This window comes from Erythrolamprus reginae, chromosome 3, assembly GCF_031021105.1.
Source record: "Erythrolamprus reginae isolate rEryReg1 chromosome 3, rEryReg1.hap1, whole genome shotgun sequence".
NCBI lineage: Eukaryota > Metazoa > Chordata > Lepidosauria > Squamata > Dipsadidae > Erythrolamprus > Erythrolamprus reginae.
The window spans coordinates 4892213-4909334 of NC_091952.1; the positions used below are offsets into that span (position 1 = coordinate 4892213).

Sequence of the window (17122 nt, forward strand, 5' to 3'; positions counted from 1 at the left end):
TGAGGGTATGGCTAGCTGATGAGAGGAAACAACTTCGATATAGATCTATACCAGACTCCCTTCATTTTCAATTCACAAATGTTTGTGTGTGTGTGTGTGTGTGTGTGTGTGTGTGTGTAATAGATTTTTGCTGATAATGAAAAGGAAGGGAGACTACCATAGATCTACTTCTGGCTTATTTTGCCCACATCAGGTAGCCACACCCTTACTGGGATTTGAACTTGAGGCTCTGCCTTGTTGTATCAGCTTGTAGCAGGGAAGGGTTATGTGTGGATTTTTTGTCAAGTCACCCTGGTATATAGAAACATAGAAACATAGAAGACTGATGGCAGAAAAAGACCTCATGGACATGGTCCATCTAGTCTGCCCTTATACTATTTTCTGTATTTTATCTTACAATGGATATATGTTTATCCCAGGCATGTTTAAATTCAGTTACTGTGAATTTACCAACCACGTCTGCTGGAAGTTTGTTCCAAGGATCTACTACTCTTTCAGTGAAATAATATTTTCTCACGTTGCTTTTGATCTTTCCCCCAACTAACTTCAGATTGTGTCCCCTTGTTCTTGTGTTCACTTTCCTATTAAAAACACTTCCCTCCTGAACCTTATTTAACCCTTTCACATATTTAAATGTTTCGATCATATCCCCCCTTTTCCTACTGTCCTCCAGACTATACAGATTGAGTTCATGAAGTCTTTCCTGATACGTTTTATGCTTAAGACCTCCCACCATTCTTGTAGCCCATCTTTGGACCCGTTCAATTTTGTCAATCTCTTTTTGTAGGTGAAGTCTCCAGAACTGAACACAGTATTCCAAATGTGGTCTCACCAGCACTCTATATAGCGGGATCACAATCTCCCTCTTCCTGCTGGCTATACCTCTAGCTATGCAGCCAAGCATCCTACTTGGGAGGAGCATACAAACTGTGGCTTAATCTGACTGTTCTGCTTCAGATACCACTAAGCCCCCTCCCAGAATGTAGCAAGGAAAACAGGTCATGAAGAGGAAGTGTGACATGTCGGACAATCCTGAGAACACTTAATATATTTTTCAGAGTATAAGACGCACCATTTTCCTCACTAAAAGAGGCTGAAATTTGGATGCACCTTATACAGTAGTACCCCTAGATACGAGCATAATTCGTTCCAGAAGGGAGCTTGTATGTCGAGGCAACTCGTATCTGGAACAAATAACTTTAGACGTTGTTTTTCCCCTCCGAGATAACCAAAAGCAAAGATTCTTGTGCCACCTAGTGGACGCTTGGCTCGTATCCCGAATTTGAGCTCGGGACTGGAACAGAAATGTCTCTCCCCTTGTGGCTCGTATCTTGAAATACTCGCATGTAGAACAGCTCGTATCTAGAGGTACTACTGTACTCCAAACATAGCTTTTCTGAAGCTTTTCCCCCAGCCCATACGAGATGCCTTCCCAATTCTTACCTTACAGGTTCTTTCATTGTTAGTCTCTCCAAAGAATGTTTTTCCAGCCTGAAGTCTTTGCAGGCTTTTTTCATTGTTACTTGCTCTGAATAAGTTTTTTTCCAGCCCTTAACGAGGTGCTAACGATCCTCCCAGCTCTTGCTGGCTTGCTAGCTCTTTCGTTGCTACTCGAATAAGCTTTTTTTAAAGCCCTTAACTAGGGCTTTAACCAGACTAAGGACGCTAGCCAGATGAATACCTGGCAGACAGATTTACCCCCTTATTTTGCTTCCCAAAAACTAAGGTGTGTCTTATACTCCCAAAAATACGATATATGCTATGTCCTGGATAGAAAGGAATGAACTGCCAATAATCTGCTAATAAATAAGATCAAGAATGATTAAAAAATGTGGCTCAATTCATAGATTAGAAAGCATAAAAAAATGACTAGAAATAGATAACATGGCATCAGACCAGATTACCTCTGGGACTGCCTTCTGCTACATGACTCCCAGTGATCCCACAGACTTTCTCCAGGTCCCATCAACTAAACAATGTCGTTTGGCAGGACCTGGGGAAGAGCCTTTTCTGTGGGGGCCCCGGCCCTCTGGAATCAGCATTGCCCACACCCTCCTCGCCTTCCGTAAACGCTAGGGCCATAAGACCCTAGCCCCCTGGCTGATGAGTGTAGTATGTTTTGCTGCGTGAATGGGAATGAATGATTTTAAATTTTATTAGAGTTTAAAAAAAGTTTTTTAGCATATTAATTGGATTTTTAGATATGGTATATTGTTTTTGACAATATACTGCCCCAAGTCCTTGGAGAGGGGCGGCATACAAATCCAATCAATCAATCAATCAATCAATCAATCAATCAATCAATCAATCAATCAATCAACATATACAGAATAAATTCACAATATGCCACAATGAAGAATGTTCCAAGGGATGCATTGGTACACTTTGAAAGAAAAAGAAAAAGAGAACAAGTTTGAGATTGTCCCTATTTGAATTTTGAGAAAGAGAGAGGCATTCCTTCCAGATACGTTGAAGTGGGGAAAGTTTTCATTTCATTGGAACAAACTTGAAAAAAGTCATTTTTCTCTATTGAGAACAAAGATTTAGACTGAATTCTATAGAACCCCCCCCTATTTTGTATTTATTATTACTAACTTTTATAAATTAATATTTATGCAAAAAAAAAAAATCCCTGCAGTGATAGAATAAGCCTCACAATACATACCTGTAGTTTTGGAACATTTTCCGAATTATCACAAATGGATAGTAGAAAAATACAAGAAAGGAGATGTTCCACAAAAAGCCTATCTACATCCCAGCATTATTTGCTCCTTAATAACTTCTGTAAGCAAATACTTTTTATTTTTCTTTCTTTCCTAATCATTCCAATGCATGTCCAAAAGAACAATTTCTTCAGTTCTTCCTTCCTTCCTTCCTTCCTTCCTTCCTTCCTTCCTTCCTTCCTTCCTTCCTTCCTTCCTCCCTCCTCCTCTTCCTTCCTCCCTCTTCCCCCTCTTTCTTTTTTCTTTCTTTCTTTTTTCCCTTTTCTTCCTTCCTTCCTCCTCCTTTTCCTTCCTTCCTTCCTTCCTTCCTTCCTCCTCATCCTACTTTCCCTTCCTTCCTCCCTCCCTCTTCCTCTTTCTTTCTTTCTTTCTTTCTTTCTTTTTTCTTTCTTTTTCTTCCTTCCTTCCTCCTCCTCCTCTTCCTTCCTTCCTCACTCTTCCTCCTCTTTCTTTCTTTCTTTCTTTCCCTTTTCCTCCTCTTTCTTTCTTTCCTTTTCTTCCTCCCTCCCTCCTCCTTTTCCTTCCTTCCTTCCTTCCTCCACCTCCTACCTTCCCTTCCTTCCTTCCTTCCTTCATTCCTTCCTTCCTTCCTCCCTCTTCCTCTTTCTTTCTTTCTTTCTTTCTTTCTTTCTTTCTAATAAAAATTTGCATTTACATTTTGAGGAAGGTTCAATTAAGTCCCAAACATGGCAAAAAAAAGTAAAGTTAGTTTTCTTTATCATCTCCGAATTGATTTCACAGGCTTAAAAATCTTTATACGGTTGGCGGAGGGAAGTACTCGTGATACAAGCATTTTAATAATATTATTGTTGATTCCCTGACTGGATCTTTTCTCCTCCTAAAAATCTGTGAGGGAGAGGAGTCCCTAATTTGAAGTTCCAGACTTTTACTGTTCCTGGGATGTTCCGGGACGAGATCTGGTCCTTCTGTGTCCGCGCACATTTACTAGGAAAAGGCAAAAGATGAGAAGGATGGCGACTTTGCTCAGGAAAAGCGCGGTGCAGAGAACGCCAAATAATTGTTTCTGTGAGTCTGTGGAGAAAAGACAGTGGATTAACCACACAGAGTAACAGAGGTGGAAGGGATCTTGGAGGTCTTCTAGTTCAGTATTTCCCAACCTTGGCAATTTGAAGGTATCTGGACTTCAACTCCCAGAATTCCCCAGCCAGTGAATGCTGGCTGGGGAATTCTGGGAGTTGAAGTCCAGATATCTTCAAGTTGCCAAGGTTGGGAAACACTGTTCTAGTTGAATCCACTGCTAAAGCAGGAGATCCTATACTGGTGATGGAGAACCTGATTTTTTTAAAATTTCTATTAGAAATTTTAATTTTTTATATATACATATACAAGTATTACAAACGTAACATAGACATACAAAGTTAAAACTCACAAAAAACGGGCGAGTGCGCGACAAGTCTGTATTATAATAGAAACATAGAAGATTGACGGCAGAAAAAGACCTCATGGTCCATCTAGTCTGCCCTTATACTATTTCCTGTATTTTATCTTAGGATGGATATATGTTTATCCCTGGCATGTTTCAATTCAGTGACTGTGAATTTACCAACCACGTCTGATGGAAGTTTGTTCCAAGCATCTACTACTCTCAGTAAAATAATATTTTTTCATGTTGCTTTTGATCTTTCCCCCAACTAACTTCAGATTGTGCCCCCTTGTTCTTGTGTTCACTTTCGTATTAAAAACACTTCCCTCCTGAACCCTATTTAACCCTTTAACATATTTAAATGTTTTGATCATGTCCCCCCTTTCCCTTCTGTCCTCCAGACTATACAGATTGAGTTCATTAAGTCTTTGCTGATACGTTTTATGTCTTTGGAACCGTTCAATTTTGTCAATATCTTTTTGTAGGTGAGGTCCCCAGAACTAAACCCAGTACTCCAAATGTGGTCTCACCAGCGCTCTATATCGTGGGATCACAATCTCCCTCTTCCTGCTTGTTATACCTCTAGCTATGCAGCCAAGCATCCTACTTGCTTTTCATACCGCCCGACTACACTGCTCACCCATTTTGAGACTGTTAGAAATCACGACCCCTAAATCCTTCTCTTCTGAAGTTTTTGTTAACACAGAACTGCCAATACAATATTCAGATTGAGGATTCCTTTTCCCCAAGTGCATTATTTTATATTTGGAAACATTAAACTGCAGTTTCCATTGCTTTGACCATTTATCTAGTAAAGCTAAATCATTTACCTTATTACAGATGCCTCCAGGAATGTGAACTATGTACAATTTCTATAGCCTAATTTGAATAGCTTAATAATAATGAATGCTATTTGGTACTATTAATAGTAAAATTAACAAAAAGTATACAAAAGAAGGAAAGAAGAAAAAAGATAACACTCTCAATCAATATAGATACCTTAATTTCCTATATATATATTAAAGTTTGCCACCAGGTAATTTTCTTTTATCCTTTAGCAGTTAAGTATGTTATGACGGCTTGGCCTTTTTCTTTCAATCCAACATAAGTCCCAACAATTATAGAATAAAGACTCTTCATTATTTCTTAATTCTAATGTATGTTTTACCATTTCTGCACAATGTATAATTTTTTCCAAAATCGGATCTTCCTGTGGAATTCCCTCATTTCCCCACACTTCTGCAAAGGCTATTCTGGCGGCAGTTGTAATGTGGATCACCAAATGTAGCGATGTCCCCCAAGGTAGTGTACTCGGACCAATGCTGTTCATTCTCTACATCAATGACCTTTGCGATTACATCCCAAGCAACTGTGTCCTCTTCGCCGACGATGTAAAACTCTGCAACACCACCGATAACACAACTACTCTCCAAAAAGACCTTGACGCTGTTTCTGAGTGGTCTAACACATGGCAACTCCAAATCTCAACTAGTAAATGCTCTGTCCTACACATTGGGAAGAAGAAACTGAACTCTAAATATGAACTAAATAATCAAATTATCACAGATAATCCCCACTCAGTTAAATACCTTGGTATACTAATAACAAAAGATTTAAGTGCCAAAGACCACTGCAACAACATAGACAAGAAGGCTTCAAGAGTTGTAAACCTAATCCTACCTAACTTCTCCTCTGGCAATCTCACACTACTTACCAGAGCTTACAAAACTTTCGCCAGACCCATCCTTGAATACAGCTCATCTGTTTGGAACCCATATCGCATCTCAGACACTAACATCCTTGAAAATGTCTAGAGATACTTCACCAGAAGAGCCCTTCACTCCTCCACTCGACATAGAATACCCTATGAGACTAGACTTTCAATCCTGGGCCTAGAAAGCTTAGAACTAAGACGCCTTAAACATGATCTAAGTATTGCCCACAAGATCATCTGCTGCAACGTCCTGCCTGTCGGCGACTACTTCAGTTTCAACCACAACAACACAAGAGCGCACAACAGATTTAAACTTAATATTAACCGCTCCAAACTTGACTGTAAAAAATATGACTTCTGTAACCGAGTTGTCGAAGCGTGGAACTCATTAGAAACATAGAAACATAGAAGTCTGACGGCAGAAAAAGACCCCATGGTCCATCTAGTCTGCCCTTATACTATTTTCTGTATTTTATCTTAGGATGGATATATGTTTATCCCAGGCATGTTTAAATTCAGTTACTGTGGATTTATCTACCACGTCTGCTGGAAGTTTGTTCCAAGGATCTACTACTCTTTCAGTAAAATAATATTTTCTCATGTTGCTTTTGATCTTTCCCCCAACTAACCTCAGATTGTGTCCCCTTGTTCTTGTGTTCACTTTCCTATTAAAAACACTTCCCTCCTGGACCTTATTTAACCCTTTAATATATTTAAATGTTTCGATCATGTCCCCCCTTTTCCTTCTGTCCTCTAGACTATACAGATTGAGTTCATTAAGTCTTTCCTGATACGTTTTATACTTAAGACCTTCCACCATTCTTGTAGCCCGTCTTTGGACCCGTTCAATTTTGTCAATATCTTTTTGTAGGTGAGGTCTCCAGAACTGAACACAGTATTCCAAATGTGGTCTCACCACCATTCTATATAGCGGGATCATAATCTCCCTCTTCCTGCTTGTTATACCTCTAGCTATGCAGCCAAGCATCCTACTTGCTTTCCCTACCGCCTGACTGCACTGTTCACCCATTTTGAGACTGTCAGAAATCACTACGCCTAAATCCTTTTCTTTTGAAGTATTTGCTAACACAGAACTGCCAATACAATAGTCAGATTGAGGATTCCTTTTCCCCAAGTGCATTATTTTACATTTGGAAACATTAAACTGCAGTTTCCATTGCTTTGACCATTTATCTAGTAAAGCTAAATCATTTACCACATTACCGGACTCCATAGTGTCATCCCCAAACCCCCAACACTTTACCCTTAAATTATCCACGGTTGACCTATCCAGATTCCTAAGAGGTCAGTAAGGGGCGAGTACAAGTGCACTAGAGTGCCTTCCGTCCCCTGTCCTATTGCTCTCCTATATCTCCTATTCCTTTCTTCTATTCCTATGTCTCTTCTTCTATTCTTTCATTGATATGTTTTATTCCTATATCTTCTATTGTTTCTTAGATATATTTTACTATGAGTATCTACTCTATAACCTTCATTATGTATTTTATTATATGTATACCCACTAAAACCCTCATTGTGTACTGGACAAAATCAATCAATAAGTGCCAGCAGATATGGGTCTGCGTGCCACCTGTGACGCCTGTGCCATAGGGTCACCAGTTGACTGGGAACAGACCCCTCCAACCCCCCCAACATCAAATGCAGAGGGCAACTTACCAATTACATAAACCAGAGTGCCTTTCCCCAAAACCAGCTCTCTCTCTGGGACCTCTGCCCTGAACTTCACACAAAAGTAGGTCCCGTCATCTTCAGGACGGACGTTTTGGATGATGATGCTGAAATCCGCGTTGTCTCCTGGGATGACCCTCACCCCCCTGTTGGAAGCTCCTTGTTTATCGCTGTAAATCGGGGTCTGGCTTCTGTCCCTCCCCTTGTACCACCGCACGCTTCCAGGTATGTTTACTCCGCTCAAGGTACATTGTAGAGTGAGGTTATCTCCTGCTTCCACTGATATTTTTTCCGGATGTTGGATTATCGTTATGTTCTGTCCTGAAACAACTGAAATGAAAAAGAGACATTATTTTGAATGAAATAATAGAAAAGCATTAATAATAACAATAACAACAGAGACTAAGTGAGGGAAGGAGGAGAAAGGTACTGTTAAAGCCATTTTCTATTTCTGTTGCTGAATTCAAAGGGCTGGTGAGTTGGCAGAAATTGGCAGTTCTGTGGTAGCAAAAACTTCAGAAGAGAAGGATTTAGGGGTAGTGGCTTCTGACAGTCTCAAAATGGGTGAGCAGTGTGGTCGGGCGGTAGGAAAAGCAAGTAGGATGCTTGGCTGCATAGCTAGAGGTATAACAAGCAGGAAGAGGGAGATTGTGATCCCCTTATATAGAGCGCTGGTGAGAGACCCCATTTGGAATACTGTGTTCAGTTCTGGAGACCTCACCTACAAAAAGATATTGACAAAATTGAACGGGTCCAAAGACGGGCTACAAGAATGGTGGAAGGTCTTAAGCATAAAATGTATCAGGAAAGACTGAATGAACTCAATCTGTATAGTCTGGAGCAGTGGTCCCCAACGTTTTTTCCACCAGGGACCAGTTTCAGCAAGACAATTTTTCTATGGCCCAGTGGGGGCGGAAAGGGGCGTGGTTGGGGGCGGGATTAAGCATGGGGGTGCTGGTCCTCCCCGCCCCTCTTTCCCGCCATCGTCCTGTGGCCGGCAGAACCTGCCTCCCAAGCCCTCTTGCCCAGCGGGAGCTAAGCGCTGGAGAGAGGGGGTCAGGCTGGCCTTCCTGCCTCCCCCCAGCCAAAAACGCAAAAGCGCCCCGCGGCAGAAGCCAAAAGAGGCTTGAGCCTCTCGGTCCTTCCCGCCCCTCTGTCCCATCCATCGTCCTGTGGCCAGCAGAACCTGCCTCCCGAGGCCTCTTGCCCGGCGGGAGGCGAAGCGCTGGAGGGAGGGGGTGGCGGCATGAGGGCCGGCAGCTGCTGACTCCACGGACCGGTGCAACATGCCCCGCGGCCCGGTACTGGTCCGCGGCCCGGTGGTTGGGGACCCCTGGTCTGGAGGACAGAAGGAAAAGGGGGGACATGATCGAAACATTTAAATATGTTAAATATTTTTTAAATATTTTAAATTGTAAATTATTAGATTTGTCATGAACTTTTTTATTTTGTTGTGAGCCGCCCCGAGTCTACGGAGAGGGGCGGCATACAAATCTAATAAATAGTAATAATAATAATAATAATAATAATAATAATAATAATAATAATAATGGGTTAAATAAGGTTCAGGAAGGGAGTGTTTTTAATAGGAAAGTGAACACAAGAACAAGGGGGCACAATCTGAAGTTAGTTGGGGGAAAGATCAAAAGCAACATGAGAAAATATTATTTCACTGAAAGAGTAGTAGATCCTTGGAACAAACTTCCAGCAGACGTGGTTGGTCAATCCACAGTCACTGAATTTAAACATGCCTGAGATAAACATATATCCATCCTAAGATAAAAAACAGGACATAGTATAAGGGCAGACTAGATGGACCATGAGGTCTTTTTCTGCCGTCAATCTTCTATGTTTCTATGTTTCAAAACTAGTGGCCGGGGGGAAAGTGGAAAGGGGCATTTTCAAAGGGGTTGGTGAGAAGATACATTCATCAGGAATCACAAGGTACCACACTTAATTATAGCCATAGGGTACAAATAATCAATCGAATCATACTAGGAAACAATATAAATTGTAAGAATGCAAGCAACAAAGCTACAGACATGTCCTCATAAGTGGGTGCAGTTGGGTGGAGATGGGTGCTGGGAACAATGAGATTAATAGTAAGATGAGATTAATTAAAATGGGACTGGCCTTTTCAGGAGGATCTGGTGATCACACTGTTTAGAAGACCTCAGCAGGCTTGAAGCAGCCTTCATATTTCTCATGCACTGGATTCTACTCCAGTTGTAAATAACACATGGCAACTCCAAATCTCAACCAGCAAATGCTCTGTCCAACACATGGGCAAAAAGAATCAGAACCACAAATAGAAACTGAACAAACAAATTATCACAGATAACCCCCACTCAGTTAAGGACCTCGTAGTACTAATAACAAAAGACCTAAGCGCCAAAGCCCACTGCAACAACATCACCAAGAAGGCTTCTAGAGTTGTTAATCTTATCCTACATAGCTTCAGCTCTGGCAATCTCATACTACTTACCAGAGCATACAAAACTTTCACCAGATCCATTGTTGAATCCAACTCATCTGTTTGGAACCCATATCGCATCTCAGACATTAACACCCTTGAAAATGTCCAAAGATACTTCACCAGAAGAGCCCTTCACTCCTCCACTTGAAACAGAATACCCTACGAAACTAGACTTTCAATCCTGGGCCTAGAAAGCCTAGAACTAAGACGCCTTAAACAAGATCTAAGTATTGCCCACAAGATCATATGCTGCAACGTCCTGTGTGTCAACGATTACTTCATCTTCAACCACAACAACACAAGAGCACACAAGAAATACAAGCTTAATATTAACCGCTCCAAATTGGACTGTAAAAAATAGGACTTTAGTAATCGAGTTGTCGAAGCGTGGAACTCATTACCGGACTCCGTAGTATCTTCCCCTAACCCACAACATTTTACCCTTAGACTCTCCACAGTTGACCTGTCCAGATTCCTAAGAGGTCAGTAAGAGGCGTGCATAAGTGCACTAGCGTGCCTCCCGTCCCCTGTCCTACTGACTCTCCTATATCTCATCTCTCATATCTACTATTCTTCTATTCTTCTTATACTACTCTCATAATATCCTTCTGTTCTCTAATTGATATATTCTATTCCTAAATTTTCACTTCTATTCTTTCTCTAATATATTTTACTCGAGTATAACCTCTATAACCTTCATTGTGTATTGTTGTGCATTGGACAGAATAAATAAATAAATAAAAATAAATAAAATAAATAAAAAATAAAATAAATCTCAACTACCAACACTCACCCAGACCCCATGGAAGAAGCAACAGCAGCAGCAGCTGAGGAGGACCACGGATTCTCTTGAAGGACCTCCGGGCAGCCATGCCGATAGCAGCAGGAGAAACTTCTGGGTGGACTTCCCGTCTGGCCTACTCAATCTTTCCCAACGCAGAAGGAGAACAAGATAAACTTTCATTTCCTTCTTGCTATGTTGAAATCTGCATACAGATGGGAGGTTGAACAACTAATCTTGTGGGAGGACAATCTGGAACAGAACACACTCAAAACTGTAGAAATGGTGATAGACTTTAGGAGAAACCCTTCCATCCTACCACCTCTTACAATACTAGACAACACAGTATCAACAGTAGAGACCTTCATTTTTCTAGCTTCCATCATATCTCAAGACCTAAAATGGTCACCCAACATCAAAAAAGGACAACCAAAAAAATGTTCTTTCTACGCCAACTCAAGAAACTCAAACTGCCCAAGGAGCTGCTGATCCAGTTCTACAGAGAAATCATTGAGTCCGTCATCCGCATCTCTATAACTGTCTGGTAAAGTTCTGCAACCCGACAGGACCGACACAGACTTCAGAGGAGAATCAGGACTGCAGAAAAAACAATTGCTGGCCACCTGCCCTTCATTGAGGACGTGGATACTGCAGGAGTCAAAAAGAGGGATGTGAAAATATTTACAGACCCCTCGCATCCAGGACATAAATTGTTTGAACTTCTACCCTCCAAACAATGCTATAGAGCCGTGATGGTGAACCTATGGCACGCGTACCACAAGTGGCACAAGGAGCCATCTCTGCAGGCATGCAAGACGTTGCCCTAGGTCACCTCTACTCCTCATCCGTGCTGGCCAGCTGCTTTTTGAGTGGTCCACCCATGCCTCCCCTCCCCCCTCAGGAGTCTCCATGCGGCCCATTTTGCATTTATTTATTTATTTATTTATTTATTTGTTTGTTTGTTTGTTTGTTTATTTATTTATTTACTCACTCACTCACTCACCCACCCACCCACCTCTATCTATCTATCTATCTATCTATCTATCTATCTATCTATCTATCTATCTATCTATCTATCTATCTATCTATCTATCATCTCTCCCTCCCTCCCTCCCTCTCTCTAATCTATCTATCTATCTATCTATCTATCTATCTATCTATCTATCTATCTATCTATCTATCTATCTATCTATCTGGATTTGTATGCCGCCCCTCTCTGAGGACTCGGGGCGGCTCACAGCATGTACAGAAAAACAAGAATAATAGCAATCCAAATTAATAGAGTTTTTAAAATTCTAATTAAAAAGAAAAAAACCCATTAATATCATTCATTCAACAATCAAAGTAAAGCATTCATTGGTCAGGGGGGAAGATCTAAGGAACTCCAAGCCTGGCCGCAACGATGATTTTTTAAACTCTTTCGGAAGATGAGGAGGGTGGGGGCAGTGTGAAGCCTGGGCCCCCACAGAGAAGGCTCTTCTAATGCTGGCAGGGGAATTCTGGGAGTTGACGTCCAAATATCTTCAAGTTGCCAAGGTTGGGAAACACTGGATTAGAAGATCTCCAAGGTCCCTTCCAATTCTTTTATTCCATTCCATTCTATTCTATTTTATTCATCTTTTCTCAGACGTGTTTGAAGAACTGCTGATATTGATGGTTTAATTAAATCCTCCCCTTAGTATGATCTTTTTTGCCAGATTTAGCAATGAGTAAAGAAATTTCATAACTAGCCTCAAGAACTCGACTGACACTAGTTTGTCAGATTTTATGGTTGACCTTCTATCACAGTTCTCCTTTTCAAACTTCCACGTTGTAGAGAGGATGGATTGTAAGTAGGTACAGTCAGAAGGAACTCTTCCTATACCCAAAACAGGCTCTTTGCTGTCTGAATGAGCAAACAGCCCCCATTGGTTGACCTTGTTTCCATATCGCTGCCAAGTCATGAAATCTCCTACATGGACATTATTTCCTGCATGACTGGAATAGATGGAAAGAATAGAGTAGAGTAGAATAGAGTAGAGTAGAGAAAATATGGAAGGGAAAGGAAGAGAGGGGAATGGAATGGAATGGAATAGAATAGTTTCAACTTTAACCACAACAACACAAGAGCACGCAACAGATTCAAATTTAATGTTAACCGCTCCAAACTTGACAGTAAAAAATACGACTTTAGCAATAGAATTGTTGAAGCGTGGAACTAATTACCGGACTTTGTAGTATCATCCCCTAACCCCCAACATTTTACCCTTAGACTGTCCAGGGTTGACCTCTCCAGATTCCTAAGAGGTCAGTAAGGGGCGTGCATAAGTGCACTGGAGTGCCTTCCGTCCCCTATCCTATTGTCTCTCCTATATCCCATATATCTTTTCTGGAGACTCCGCTCCGAGTCTCCAGAGAGGGGCGGCATACAAATCCAATTAATCCAATAATAATAATAATAATAATAATAATAATAATAATAATAATAATAATAATAATAATAATAATAACAACAAAAATAATAATAATATATCATTCTATTCTCATCGATTTATTTTATCTTATATTTTCTCTTCTATTCTTTCTCTAATTTTATTTCCTCAAAGGTGTCCCCTATTACCTTCATTGTGTATTATTGTGTATTGGACAAAATAAAAAAAATAAAAAAATAAAAATAGAATAGAATAGAATATAGAAAATATGGGCTGGAATAGAATGCAATGGAAGGGAAAGGAAGACAAGAGAATGCAGAATAGAATAGAATAGTGAATAAAATAGAATAGTGAGTAGAATAGAATATAGAATGGCCACTTTATTATTTTGTTAATTTTAAACTAAATTTTTGCAAAATAATATTTATGCAAAAACAAAACAAAACAAACCCCACCGTTGTAGTAATGTTGTTTGACCATAAGAGGGAGCCAGGGTCTAAAATATTCCCTGTCAGTTACTAATTAACCACCCCACAATACATCATTTTGGGACAGTTTTTGAATGATCAGATATGGCTAGTAGAAACAAACAGGAAAGGAGAGGTTCAAGGCAAGACATATTTGGGAAGAAGACTCGAGCAAAACATGTTAAGCAATTGAGATGGTGGCAGCAAAGGCTTAAGCAAAGATTGATAAGATGAAGAGATTTGTCGGTTTCCTGTCGAAGAAAATAGAGAGACAAGGAAATTCTGCTGGGTTTATATGTTTTGTTTTTAATATGAATATTTCAATAAAATTATTTTTATTTTTATTTTTATTATTATTATTATTATTATTATTATTATTATTATTATTATTAGTAGTAGTAGTAGTAGTATTATGTCAGTACAACATAGCAAACGAGATCACTATGCACTTCCCAAGCACCTAAGACTGCGTGATGTAGCGGCGAATTATGTTTGCCAATCCCAGTAAAGCGGCCTGTTGCAATTGACAGATGGAGATTTTGTCAATTCCGATGGTTTTCAAATGTCCGCTGAGATCCTTTGGCACTGCGCCCAGCGTGCCAAGTACCACTGGGACCACTTTCACTGGCTTATGCCAGAGTCGTTAAAGCTCGATTTTTAGATCTTCGTATTTCACTAATTTCTCTAGCTGCTTCTCCTCAATTCTGCTGTCCCCTGGGATTGCGATGTCGATGATCCATACTTTCTTTTTCTCCACAATCACAATGTCTGATGTGTTATGCTTCAGAATCCGGTCAGTCTGAAGTCAGAAGTCCCACAGTAGTTTTGCTTGCTCATTTTCGACCACTTTTTCGGGCTTATGATCCCACCAGTTCTTTGTCACTGGGAAATGGTAGTTCCGGCACAAGTTCCAGTGGATCCGGAACTACCATTTCCCAGTGGCAAAGAACTGATGGGATCATAAGCCCCAAAAAGTGGTCGAAAATGAGCAAGCAAAACTACTGTGGGACTTCCGACTTCAGACTGACCGAATTCTGGAGCATAACACACCAGACATTATTATTATTATTATTATTATTATTATTATTATTATTATTATTATTATTATTATTATTTAAAAAGGAACTTCTGCTGCGGTTCTGAACTCTCCCTGAAGGATCTGGAGAAGATGTGGGCTCAAAAATGAAAGCAGTACAAGGTAGACAATTAATTCAATTAATCAAGTAAAATACCTGAAAGCAACACCTTTAACTTTCTTTGTTCCCTTAACATAAATTTATTGAGTGACACAATTCCTGGCAAATTATCTTCGTCCCCACAAACAGCAGAGACACAAGCATTGAACGTGGACATTTAAACGTTTTGTGACTCCTTTGTATTTCAAAAGCATATCTACGCTCCCAAACTTCTGTGATTTTTACATTTGCTCCTTTATAACTTCATTTTTTTAAAAAACAAATAGTTTGTATTCATTTATATACATTAAAAACAATGCAGAAAAAAAGAGCAAACAAACCAACAAGAACAAAACAATCAGAAAAACAACAACAACAACAACAACAACAATCCCCCCATATCAGTTATAAAATACTAATATTTTACACTTTACCCCACTGGTTTTTCTTACGACTTCCATAAGCAAATAGAAACATAGAAATATAGAAGTATGACGGCAGAAAAGGACCTCCTGGTCCATATAGTCTGCCCTTATACTATTTTCTGTATTTTATCTTAGGGATGGATCTATGTCTATCCCAGGCATGTTTCAATTCAGTTACTGTGGATTTATCTACCACGTCTGCTGGAAGTTTGTTCCAAGGATCTACTACTTTTTCAGTCAAATAATATTTTCTCATGTGGCTTTTGATCTTTCCCCCAAATAACTTCATACTTTTCTCCCCTCTTTCCTAATCTTTTAAATGTATGTCAAAATAACAATTACTTCTGTTTCCAAGGTGTTTGTTTTTTAAAACTTTATTTAAATAAAGAAGCAAGCATTTTAAGGTACATTCATTTGAAATGCAAACATGGCGAAACAAAATAAGGTTATTTAAAAAAAAAAAAAAAAATCTCCGCCTTGGTTTCATAGGCTTAGACCTTTATACATTTTGGGGGAATGAACCACTCATTATACAAGCATTTTAATATTATTATTATTAACTGATATCCTAGCACGATCTTTTCTCATCCTGAAAAATCTGTGGGGAAGTTCCCTAAGTTGAAGTTCTAGACTTTTCCTCACTTCCTGTCGCCTTCTGGAAGTTTTGTCCTCTTGTGTCCATATATTTTGACTAGGATGAGGCAAGAGATGAGAAGAAGGATGGTGGCTTTGCTCAGGAAGAGTGTGACGCAGAGAAGAATGAAGTAGTATTTCTGTGGGTCTGTGGAGAAAAGACAGTGGATTAACGAAACAGAATAACAGAGATTCATTCAAATAGACTATCTATCCTGGGTCTTGAAAGCTTAGAACTGCGGCGCCTAAAACACGATTTAAGTATTGCCCACAAGATCATACGCTGCAACGTCCTTCTGGTCAACGACCACTTCAGCTTCAACCGCAACAACACAAGAGCCCACAACAGATTCAAACTTAATATTAACCGCTCCAAACTTGACTGTAAAAAATATGACTTTAACAATCGAGTTGTCGAAGCATGGAACTCATTACCGGACTCAATAGTGTCAACTCCCAACCCCCAACACTTCTCCCTTAGACTCTCCACGATTGACCTCTCCAGGTTCCTAAGAGGCCAGTAAGGGGCGTATATAAGTGCACTGATGTGCCTATCGTCCCCTGTCCAATTGTCTTTCCTTATCTCATATGTCATATATATTCTCTCCTTATCTATATCTATATCTGTATCTGTGTCTCTATCTCTATCTATCTATCTATCTATCTATCTATCTATCTATCTATCTATCTATCATCTATCATCTATCTATCTATCATCTATCTATCATCTATCTATCTATCATCTATCTATCTATCATCTATCTATCTATCATCTATCTAACATCTATCTATCTATCTATCTATCTATCATCTATCTATCATCTATCTATCTATCTATCTATCTATCTATCTATCTATCTATCTATCTATCTATCTATCTATCTATCATCTATCTATCATCTATCTATCATCTATCTATCTATCTATCTATCTATCTATCTATCTATCTATCTATCTATCTATCTATCTATCTATCATATATTCTCTCCTTATCTCTTATGTCATATATATTCTCTCCCTCCCATCTACTTCTCTTCTTTTTACTTTCTATCGTCATATATATTACTTAATGTCTATTCTCTTCCATATGTATTGTATATTGGACAAAGAATAAATAAAATAAATAAATAAAATAAAATAAATTCAAGGGAATTGAACATTCTCCCCCTTGCCCATGTAGTTTTTGTGTACGATTCAATTGTGTGTTGTTTTTTATATACAGTGATACCTCATCTTACAAACGC

At 39.5% G+C, this 17122-nt stretch overlaps 1 protein-coding gene across 1 annotated transcript; it reads right to left on the reverse strand.

The window, feature by feature from the left end:
• Window positions 1–3295: 3295 nt before the first annotated feature.
• Window positions 3296–10859, reverse strand: LOC139165562 (tyrosine-protein phosphatase non-receptor type substrate 1-like). The gene is made up of 3 exons (XM_070748756.1): window positions 10780–10859; window positions 7499–7840; window positions 3296–3755 (listed from the first exon to the last, which is right to left on the reverse strand). Exons 1-3 carry the CDS (start codon window positions 10856–10858, stop codon window positions 3610–3612), a joined length of 567 nt encoding a protein of 188 aa, XP_070604857.1. The 5' UTR covers window position 10859; the 3' UTR covers window positions 3296–3609.
• Between the last annotated feature and the right edge of the window lie 6263 nt (window positions 10860–17122).